We start from the raw sequence: 12,152 nt of genomic DNA, 5'->3' as shown, positions 1-12,152 counted from the left end.
ACCAGGATTAAATTTTGTAATCACGCCAGACACGCGTTTCGTCTACAAAAGACTCATCAGTGACGCTCGAATCCATATTATTGTCATGTTATCTATGTTTAATGATATACAGGTAATAACAACCTTTAAATCATATCAGCGATTCTATGTAAGCAAACATGAAGTATGAATTTATTTGTTTTATAGATTCCGAAAAAGGATAATGATGGTCTATTTGCAAAAGAAAATGAGAACAAATGAAAATATATTTTAATCAAGTTTTGTATTCTGAATATCATCTAAATCAGTATGGTTGTCATTATTTTCAATGAAAAGACGCTGTTTGACCGTGTCATTTTCAGGAACCACTTGTTTATCCTTGTCTTCATTGGCTGGAAATAAAAGACTAGAAGATACTTTGATCTCAATTTCTTTATCCATAGCCCATGATTGAACTTCTCCACTTCCAAAAATTGCAAAAATCACCATTCCAGAAATATAAAACCCAGCAGCGACATAAAAGACATTCCGCCATTCTTCTGGATCACCCTATAACATGTAAAATTAATTATAAAACAATTTCAAAGTTAATCATACCTAAGAAATATTTACACTCATAAGCAGAATATAATCGACAAAGCCATGACAAAAAAGTAAATCGACGAAAGACAACAAGTATTCACGTCTACAATTGACAACACATAAAACTAAAGGCTATATAGGAACCCTAATAAATATAAAGTGTTGTCCTGATTCGATAATGTAACAATCGCAGAAAACAGATTGTTATTAAGAAAATTGGAATAGAGTGTTATTTATCCGCCATCACTGAAACTCATAAAGGCTCAAGGTAAATTTTGACGTCAAAATAGGAAATGTCTGACGCCACAAATAAAAGTGATCGTTGTATGACGTCAAAATAGGAAATGTCTGACGCCACAAATGAAAAAAAAAATGATTGTTGCATGACGTCAAAGGTTAAATTTCGTAAATTATCTGGTGATGCAAATGTCGCAGATTCCAAAATAACGATAAGGGGTCTATGTGTCCTACTTAAACAAATGTGTGTTGTACTAGAAATGTAGTTTTTTTATGTAAGTGGTGTTATCGTTGTTTTCTCAATAGTATTCATGACAAAGCCCTTTAATGCCGGCGTCACACATCGGCATATAGTGCCGACGTACGCCGGACGTGTTAAAAAATCATGTACGCTGCCAATACGCTAGTAATTTTGGATGCATTCAACCTGTCAATCATATCTGTAACGTGTGCATAACGAGCTTTAAGGTGGCTCGGGCCTATTCGAAGTTTCTATCAGAAGTGCCGTATTTTTTGTTATTTTATTCTTTACAGAAAGTGAATCAAATTGGTCGAAAAAAAATAGGGGGTTACGGACCATTTAAGATCAAAATTTTACTTTTAAACAGGTATGTAAAAGGGACCATTTTTCAATGAAATGATAGAGAAAATAGAGGTGTTAACATATTTTTATCAGAATATCAAAAAAACGTTCTATAACAATTGGTCCAAAACTGTAATATAAAAAGCTGTACTATAGCTTCAAAGAATGAGCCAACAAAAAACATTGGTCACCATTAAGGAAAAAATTTTGTTTTGCCTAAAAACCCAAATTTTGGCGGGAAAATGGTGAAAATGGGTGAAATGTCATTTTGACCCTCTAACAAATACGTATAAAAACGAAAATATTCTATAAGTCACATAACTACAATGATTTAAAATTTCTAATCAATCAAAATATTTAAAAAAAAATATATCGAATTTACGACAAATACTTTTGTAAAAGTTTCTTGAACGTATTTGGGACGCGTCCCTGTCGTATCTTGGACGTTCTATTGTTGGGTGTTTGTGACAAATACACCCGCATACGTTTTTGTTAAAGTCGAACGTGCTTGAAGCGTATACAACGTGCCATAAACGTGTCTCAAACTTATTTGTAGCGTATTCAACGCGCTTGTAGCGTATGTATTACGTGCGTGTAGCGTACAGGTATACGCTAGACAAACGCTTGAGCTGAACGAAAATTTTTATACTGCATAAAACATTTCTCGAGTTGTAGCGTTCACCAAGCGTATACCTTTGGATTTCGACGTACTTCAAACTTATGCAACGCGCGTTTAACGATTGGTTAGCGTTCCTCTGGCTTGAAACTGACTTATACTGACTGTCAATTTCCTCTGTACGTTTGGTGCACGCCGGTCTATACGCCAGTGTGTGACGCCGGCATTATTCAATCATTTAAACGCAGGATTACAAAATAGTAACTCACATTTGGTGTTAAGGCTCCAGCAACCATAGGTGAAATAATTCCTGGAATTGTTGCAGCAGTATTTGTTATTCCTATTAGAAGGCCTGCATACCTGCGGATCACAATGTATATTAGTATCTAATATCTTTCTATCGGGGCATTGTAGATATCTTTTAATATTCAATTTTGCAGATAAGAATTTGAATAAAACCAGTATTAGTCATACAATTAAAAATTGGATTAAGAAAATAATAAAAGTTTAATATAATAGCCTAAGGTTTAAACTGAGTATAGTGTGTGCATGTATGAATAGTTATCAAAGGTACCAGGATTATAATAAATTTAATACGCCAGACGCGCGTTTCGTTTACAAAAGACACATTAGTGACGATCATATCAAAAAATTTAAAAAGCCAAACAAGTACAAAGTTGAAGAGCATTGAGGGCCCTAAATTCCAAAAAAGTTGTGCCAAATACACGGACTGCCATTATTCATGATATTGCAATACATACTGTATTAACTAACAAAATACTAAAGATGACATTAACTCTTGTTTGGATCGATTTATTATATTAATTTGGTTTTAAATATTTAAACTTACTTAGGAGCTATATCAATGTGATTTGCACCGTATCCAGCGGCATTGGATCCATTTGCAAAGACAGCAGTGCAGAGAAAAACAACTGCAAGCTCCCGTTTAGAACATGGAACAAATCCTGTTGCTACCAGAAAAATTGATCCTCCAATAAATGCTGAAGTAAATTAATATTTGAATCTTCTGTGTCGTTATAGATATTTAGTTTGCATACATAACATGTATAAGATTTCAATTTGTAGATTAAGATGTTCCCCACCTGAGTTATCCTTGGCATTAGGAAACACGGAGTAGTTGTGGGTAAATTGCAGATCGTTGATAGATTTTATATATGTCTGTACAGTTTGTGTAGAATTTGAATAATTTATATTTATTAACATAACCTTGTCCATTGTAACAGTCATGATATATTTAATGAATTGCGTAAAATATTTGTAACAATGTAAAAAGCAATAACCAAATACCAATGTCGCTTCATTCTCAGTAAATTGCTGCTGTAGAGTTGTATTGATTTTATGAATAAGAATCAATTAGTGAAAATGTTTTTTTTTGAAAACACACTCATTGTGTTTATTAAATACGATCTTTTGCCGTAGCTAGCCGTGACTTTATAGTTCCAGACAACATTTAATCAGACGAAACAATGTCAACTACATACTTCCGGGTGCGGGAGTTTCTCGCTGCATTGAAGATCTGTTGGTGACCTTCTGCTATTGTCTGTTCTATGGTCGGGTTGTTGTCTGTTCTATGGTCGGTTTGTTGTCTCTTTGACACATTCCTCATTTCCAATCTCAATTTTATTAATATAAAATTATAATGGAAAGCCAGATGACAGTTTGTATATTTTTTACGCGGACTCAATGGTCGGTTTTGCATTAAAAATTAATAATAATAATAACATATTTACTTGCCAATACTTTGAAACATCTTCCTTGTTTGAGTCGTTGTAAGTATGTGTTTACTTCTAAGTCTATCTGCTAAGTGTGCTACCAGTAAAACACTAACGGATGAACATATATATGGAGTCGCTGATAATGCTCCGTTCTAAATTACCAATAAAAAGAATCGATTTTCAATCAATTAAAAAAAAATATGGGACACGATGACCTTATGAAATATTTTACGTTTTCAACGGTCTTGGAATGGTATACTAGTAGTTGGTATTTATTGGCGGTAACTCTTATACCTCCTCCAATCTGCTTTATTTGTACCTATTTATAATTTATTTTTTAGACAATAAAAAGATATTAAATCAATTAAATATTTAAAGCGAATGTGTAATTTTTAACTTCTTCTGACATTACAGCCAGGACTTCGATTGTTCCATTAGAGATGGTTTTGTTTGCATGTCTGCTTAGATGTGATAGTCATCAAAAATATGTCGTCCGCACGAGAATTAGTTTTATATACCGATTTTCTATAATCACCAATATCATTGTGAAAAAATGTTGTAATTATACTGCAATTTGGGCCTCTTTATTTGACAATATAATTAATGAACTGTTTTGTATATATATCCTTTGCTTTGACTATCTAAAAAGACCTTACGTTGACGAAAAAGGTCAGAAAAGTTCTTTTTATAAAGAAATTTACTGTGAGCTTAGTAATACCATTGAGTGCATAGTTGACATAAAACGTATCCTTGTATTTTGGTAGTATAAAGGCGTTTTTTTTATTATAAATTTGTGTGCATGCAATGTTCTGAAGTCTGGGAACGCAGGATATTCAAATTAAAGCAAAAAACAATTTGTAACGCAATTTAAACTTTAATTTATAAACAAAAGTTCCTAGTGACAGATGAAATATACTTACACTTTTAATATCGAACCTCAATACTTCTTTCATGAATACAGGCAAACTTGTCATTAATGTATAATCCGCCCAGTTGCTACATGAGTGACATATAAGTAACGCCCATAGTGGGGCAGATTTCACCATGTCTTTCCAGGGTGTTGTCATGTTCTGTATTATAGTTTAAAAATAACAAATTTGAGAAATATTGTTATTTTCCTTTTTTGTTACATAACAGGTATAAGAAAATATTTTGGGTCCTTTGATAAAAATGTATGATGTAAACTAACACTCTAAAACGATAGACGTAATATCTGGTATGTAATAACACAGAGTGTGCCTTATTATCTTTAAAACGATAGACGTAATATCTGGTATGTAATAACACAGAGTGTGCCTTATTATCTTTAAAACGATAGACGTAATATCTGGTATGTAATAACACAGAGTGTGCCTTATTATCTTTAAAAAAATTGATTTATTTATTATTATTTTATTTATTATTATTTTATTTTACTTATTATCTTTAAAACGATAGACGTAATATCTGGTATGTAATAACACAGTGTGTGCCTTATTATCTTTAAAAAAATTGATTTGAACATCACTATTGAGTCTTTTGAAGACGAAACGTGTAACAGGCGTACACAAATAGTAATCATTGTATCTATAAGAGTTGTTTTTTTGATAAAGTGCCATATTCATATTATACCCTTTGATTGTGACGTCTTGCACAAAGGACAATTCATGGATCGCAAGAGACGATTTCCCGGTGTACTCACCCGATTTTGTGTTCTTGTGATTTTCTGTATATGTCTTAATTATGTATTGAATTATGTATTAAAAAAAAATCAACGAAATGTTAACATCGGTAAACTTTTATAAAATAATTTTAATCTCTTTGATACGAACGCAATATTATAATTCACTACAGATAATAGCAGGACGACCAAGTCTTTCTCAATGTAGTCTGTTCGTTCTTTATCATGTTTATTTTTTTATCAACTGCATATATCATAGATTAATAATTACATTTGCATGTGTGTTTCATGATGATACGTTATTTTGATTCTGGCTTACAGTAATCACGCGTCCTTTTGAAATTAACATTCATTACACAATGAAATGTAACATTCATGATGACACGAGCTCCCACAATAAAGTGCACAGGTAAGTTATAGATATTTCATATCTTTTGGACAGTTTGGTGGTGTCTCGTAAATTATACCATAGCTTTTGTTGAAACCCCCGGCAATAACGAGGCCCCTCATGGGGGGGTCCTAGTAATCACATAATCACCATTTTTTTGCCAATATAATCACATAATCATTAAAATATTTGCTTATCTTTAGTAATCAAATAATCATAAACTAAAAATACAGTCCTAGGTAATCAAATAATCATGAAATATTTGGCTTAATAATCAAATAATCATTAAAAAAACGGCCAAGTAATCACATAATCAAAAACCCCATGAGGGCCCTCAATAACCTCACGAGACGGAAAGAAAAACTTGGTAGAAATGATGTTTTCATGATCATAACTTAAAAATGTAGTTATAAGTATTGAAAGCTTCTTTTTGTAATTTCATAGGGTTGTAAAACAGTTGACCGTGCGCACATTATTAGAATGAAGCGCTTCCGCCCTTCATACAAAATATACTTCGGTCAACGCTTTCACACCCGAATGAATTTACAAAAAGTAGAGCATTCAATTCTTAAATTGTTAAACGTTGTGGTTTAACAATGTTTTATCGATCATATTCAATATCAGAAATGCTTTTAAAAAAACTGAAAAAAAACCTGAATGTTTGATAGATTATGGCCGATTCTCGATATGTACTAAGTTATGATAAAAAAAAATAAAAAAAAATATACAGCATAAGCAAGGGTCAGTCTTATTCGACTTCATGTAACAATGAATATACGAGATCTGCTTTTAAAAACCAATGAGGACTATGTAGTTATATGTATACACAGTATAACTCTATAGGTTACACTGGACTTTGTTTCATTAAATATTTTACAATGTTTCAGATGTAAATAAATCAATCAATTACTGTTTATCATTTAATGATAGGAAAAAAATACCAATGAATAAAAAGCTATATGCATAAGAACACAAATGTAACTACGAAGTGAACGCTATTGTGATAGTCCATTTGACAATTCGTCACTGATTATCGAACAGCTTTATCGATGATCACTTATTGTATTTCTGTTACCTTTTTTCTTGTATCAAATGCAACATTGTTTTCGATATACGCTCTTTCTACTTCGGAAATCCTTGGGTGTTTACTAGGGGAATCTCTTACGTTATAAAACCAAAGAACCGTCCAAATACAACACAGACCACCTATAAAAAATAAATTTAATACGTTCGATGCCCTTTTATGTATTTTATTTTCTCAAAAACGCCAAAAGCTAAATATTTGAAAGCCAAGGACGTATAGGAACTTAAACAGTTGAAGCGCTATATTATTTTCAAAAGGGTATAACAAACATTTTTATGCGAATTCGATTACCTTGCTGTTTTAAGTCCCCTCTAAGTCATTGCATGTATTCAGTGCTTCCGGAACACTTTGTTTATTCCTGAACATTTGTAGTGTTCGTATTGCGCATGCTCAATCTTTAATTGTCATTGTAGTGTTTTGTGTTGTCGGTATTGGTATCGCTACCATAGTTCACCAATCTACTCCTGTTTAATATAAATTCGCTCCTTTGTTGTTGTTTTTTTTTTAATTAGAGTGGCTTCAATAAATTTCAAGTCTTTGTACAATGTTATATTTTTCGTTCGCTCATCAGATGTATATATTTGAGAAAAAAGATTAATTTATCAGTTTGAGTATCGGATATTGCCCCAGCCGATGCATACAAGCCATATATGTATTATTTTCTACACAGTGTGAATAACAATAGAATGTGAATGTTTCAAACTTTTTTGGATTCGAGCGTCACTGATGAGTCTTTTGTAGACGAAACGCGCGTCTGGCGTATATACAAAATTTAGTCCTGGTATCTACTGGGTCGATGCAACTGCTGGTGGAGATTTATTTCCCCGAGGGTATCACCAGCCCAGTAGTCAGCACTTTTGGACTGACATGAATTATCATTGATATGGTTATATTTATAAATTAACGGTTTACAAAATTTTGATTTTTTGAAATACTAAGGCTTTTCTACCTCAGGCATATTACCTTAGCTGTATTTGGCAAAACTTTTAGGAATTTTGGTCCTCAATGCTCTTCAACTTCATACTTTATTTGGCCTTTTAAACTTTTTTGGATTCGAGCGTCACTGATGAGTCATTTGCAGATGACACGCGCGTCTGACGTATATACAAAACTTAGTCCTGGTATCTACGATGAGTTTATTTTCCATAGCAATGCAGATGTTAAAATTAATTGTGAAATGCATTACGTCAAAACTTTCTCTTTCTTGAAGTTCCCTTATATCCTTTTTTATGACCATAACTTGAATATAAAAGAGAAAACGGATCTATAAATATGTTTATAACTTTTCTCGTTTTTTTTTTTTTTTTTAGCTGTTTACTATAGATTATATGTATTTACCTGTTATATAAAATATGGAACCCCATCCATTATCAAATCCATATTCACATAACAAACCAGAGGTTGCAAAAGTTGTTATAATGCCAATGACAGCTCCTGGAAATATGACGCTTCAACATTTATTTAAATAATTAAATAAATAGTCTTTTCAGATTTTTCACAGGACTAAGTCTATGGGTAATCTCATTGTATGTACACCAAAATGAAAATAACGTTCCGTCATTGGTTAAGTTTCCATTGTTAAGTACATTTCAAACCAATCAAAATGTTTTGGTGTACGCTTTTGAAAATATTACCCAGAATGCATTAAATTCTGAAACGGCGACTACAGATTATTAATTTTTTATAATATGTGTAAATATTTAAATATTTCTGACTCTAAATTATCATTCAATTAGGGTCAATAAAACGTGTACGACATAGGAGATGTGGTAAAGTCCCAATGAGGCAACTAAGCATCAAATATCGGAAGAAAAGATAAGAACAAAGTGAACAAGCTTGGAATGGCAAAATTAAGATCCAAAGTAACGATGACATAGTGCAATCTTAGCTAATGTATTAAATACTGGCAGAGCCTGTGACTTTTCAATATTAATACTCAATTCTTGATTGATACCAATTGAAATTTAAACGTTCACCTCCATATTATATTATATTTCAATTAATTATCCACATTCTTACCAACACCTGATACTGCTAACAATTTGCTTGTCTCAAATCGAGGCGCCCATCTTCCCCATAAGGAATAACACGCCGGATGAACTACGCCCTAAAAAATAGTCCTTTACACAGGTAATCCGCATTGTACATTATATCTATATAATATAACATGAAATATCCTTCTATATCAATAAACACTGATGCAAATTGATAGCACAAAGAATTAACAAAACGCAGGCTGCTTGTATGAATTTTCTTATACTGAATGCTTACGGGTTCATTTCGGGGGGGGGTTAGCTTACTTTTTTTTTCACCCATTGTTTAAAGCCGTGAGGTGACGTTTAGTTGGTCTCAACGGAGCTGAATAGTAGTCATTCATTATTTCAACTTTAACCATATTCATCAATATACCTTTTAACACTGTTGGCAAATATCTCTAATCTCATGATGTAGTTTACAGACTTGCAATTTTGAGTACAGATATATAATACAAAATATGTAATGTAATGTTATCAGAAAATCACATTTACATGCCGATATCACATTTTACACGGAGTTCCTTGAGTTGAAAATTAAATTGAAAGAAATGTCGCTGTTATATATAAGGGAAGAGGGACGAAACGTACCAGAGGCACATTCCAAGACATAGATTGAAAATAAAGTGACAACACCATGACTAAAAAAGAAAAAGAAAACAGACAAATAAAATTACACAACACACAACAAAGAAAACTAAAACTAAGCAACACAAACCCCTTAAAAAAACGGGGGTGATCTTAGGTGCTCCGGAAGAGTAGGCAGATCCTGCTCCACATGTGACACTCGTCGTGTTGCTCGTGTTATTACAAACCCGATAAATTGTCTAATTCGGTAGGTCATATTACTGAAAAGGGAACGAGATTGTAGTAACGACATAAGGAACATATATATCATCTGTGAAACGGATATTCAATAACGGTCAACCAACTCATGATGGCGTCCGTAAATTTTCCGAAGGGATGATTTCAACTTCACCTATTACCTGATAACTCTTACCTGAACAAGTCCTAATATCACACGAAGAATAAATACCAAAACGACCGAGGTTCTGGCACAAACCGGTAACAACACAGTGCATATTCCGGAAACACCCATTGCGATTCCAAAGACACGTGTCCCCCCAAACCTATCAGCAAGCCAACCTCCAGGAATCTGGGTAATAATGTAGCCATAGAAAAATGCAGACAGTAAAGATGATCTAGTTTCCTTATCCCAGTCAAATTCTGCTCTCTGAAACAGACAAAAAAATACGTGAAGAACTCGGCTAGTAACGTCGTTATGTAATACAGATGAGCGATTATTACAGTGAATTTGTCAGTTTGATTCAGTTGGTCATGGTTTGGTTAGTTATGTTACTTCCCAGAACGATTGCCTCAGTTCTTTTCAAATGAGCAAATAAAATCTAAATAAGATGTTTGAATATATGTTGTAGGTTAAACGAGCAAATAAAAAGCAACAATAAAATATCTGAATCTATATGCAAGTCAAACGATCTAAATGGAAATTGTTTTGTTTTCTCATTAACACAAGATATTTATGATACATGTATTTACTAATTTGCAAGAATATAACAGTGCGTATGTGTTATAAGTTTACGTAAATTATTTAAATACAATGAAATGTGGTTTGATTGCCAATGAGACAACTATCTATGACAAGCCGTTCTCGTCAAAAATATGTTTAAACCCTCTTTTCAAAAAAAAAAAAAAAAAAAAATACACACTGAGATTTAAAAACCTAAAATAACACGCTGAGAAATCGAAATTACACACTGAGATTTAAAAAAATAAAAAAACACACACTGGTAATTCAAAATTACACACTGAGATTTCAAAAATACACACTGAGATTAATATTCAAATTACTAATGAATATTTATGAGATGAATAATTCAAGAACTCTTGTCATTTATAATTATTCCACAAGGACGCGGTGTGTCAGTGTAAGATCACCCCGATGGCCGTAGGCCAGAGGCTGATCTAACACTGACATGACTGACACCCCAAATCCGAGTGGGATAACTATTTTACATCCCAGCAGTTTTAGATTAGACGAAAAACCATTTATAATTCATAAAATCTAGTCTAAAACGCCACACAACCATTATAATATACTTTATATATTACTATTTGATGTCTACCCTTTATGAACCCCGAACACGATGAGTAGATATCAAACAATGTCAACTCGCCCCACTTACCTATCGGCACACACTATATCGCCACGTTATAAAAAAAATCGCCCACTCTTGTTTACCGACTCGCCCCACTTTTGAAAAAGTGTAAATCAAATTGAACAATTGGTTTGACAACTCACTTATTAACGAAAAAGGTTTAAACCCCACCACATAAAAGTCTGCTAACTCGCCCTACTTATCAAACGATAGTGCTTCCTTTAAGTATGTTAAATTACTGTAATTTCGTATCAATTCATCCTGGTTTAGTTGTATGTGTCGTCGCCTGAGATGTTACAGGTCTTGAGTTCGAATCCCAGCATATACACTGGATCTTTGTAATGTTTAATTCTCAGTGTGTGTTTTGAAGTTTTTAAATCTCATTGTGCTTTGTTGTAATTCTCAGTGTGTAAAATTTTCGAAAAATGGTTTAAACATAGTTTTCACGAGAACGGCTTGCCATAACTATCCACAAAAATTAAAATGAAGTGGATATATATATATTTAAATAGCTGAATGTGTAGTTCGAAACAAATATTACTCAGCGTTATATGTACGCACTTGCCTCATTAAAATTCTGACTTGAAGCTTGAATTTCACTACACGCATCTCCAGACACATTCGTGGAGGCCATCTTTGAAATTGTTGTGTTATCATGCTCGGTCTTTACCATGCAAACTAAAGCAACACTCAAGTTAACTCTCAATGCGAAAACAAAGAAAAATCCAGCGGAAAAAATAAAAGCTAGAATCCATCGCTGTGCACAACAGGGACTAGTTGAATCTGGAAATTAAAAAAGCTGATTAAATCAATGTTGCAATGTCGATCAGTGAATGTTAAAGGTGTTTCCGAAAATCAAAATAGCTCAGAAAGTGGTCTGGATTTTGCTGTATAAAATCATAGTTTTTTACGTTGACCTATTATAGTTGTTCACATTTCACGTCATTTGTTCTTTTGTTGAGAGTTGTCTTATTGGCAACCATACCACGTCGTCACAGTCTTATTTATATAAAGACTCTTTAGTAGAGCATGAACATTCAGTGCATAGTTTAATGACTTATTTAAAATTCATTATCT

At 32.9% G+C, this 12,152-nt stretch overlaps 1 protein-coding gene across 1 annotated transcript; it reads right to left on the bottom strand.

The window, feature by feature from the left end:
* Positions 1-232: 232 nt before the first annotated feature.
* Positions 233-11,854, bottom strand: LOC143083754 (sialin-like). Its single transcript, XM_076260046.1, has 10 exons — positions 11,637-11,854; positions 9,899-10,132; positions 8,885-8,972; positions 8,204-8,299; positions 6,857-6,987; positions 4,654-4,803; positions 3,753-3,885; positions 2,848-2,998; positions 2,267-2,357; positions 233-528 (listed from the first exon to the last, which is right to left on the bottom strand). The coding sequence occupies exons 1-10, from the start codon at positions 11,730-11,732 to the stop codon at positions 250-252; spliced, it is 1,449 nt and encodes a 482-aa protein (XP_076116161.1). The 5' UTR covers positions 11,733-11,854; the 3' UTR covers positions 233-249.
* Between the last annotated feature and the right edge of the window lie 298 nt (positions 11,855-12,152).

The sequence above is a fragment of the Mytilus galloprovincialis genome, chromosome 7, assembly GCF_965363235.1.
Source record: "Mytilus galloprovincialis chromosome 7, xbMytGall1.hap1.1, whole genome shotgun sequence".
Taxonomy (NCBI): domain Eukaryota; kingdom Metazoa; phylum Mollusca; class Bivalvia; order Mytilida; family Mytilidae; genus Mytilus; species Mytilus galloprovincialis.
The sequence above is the reverse complement of the archived record's forward strand: the minus strand, read 5'-3'. Positions and strand labels throughout refer to the sequence as shown.

Bases quoted from the DNA above. Each gene is read 5' to 3' on its own strand.
- LOC143083754 (XM_076260046.1), bottom strand. From the start codon at position 11,732: ATGATAACACAACAATTTCAAAGATGGCCTCCACGAATGTGTCTGGAG. The intron at 2,358-2,847 runs GTAAGTTTAAAT...TGTGATCCGCAG, and splicing joins CACATTGATATAGCTCCTAA to GTATGCAGGCCTTCTAATAG. The intron at 529-2,266 runs GTGAGTTACTAT...TACATGTTATAG, and splicing joins CTGGAGCCTTAACACCAAAT to GGTGATCCAGAAGAATGGCG.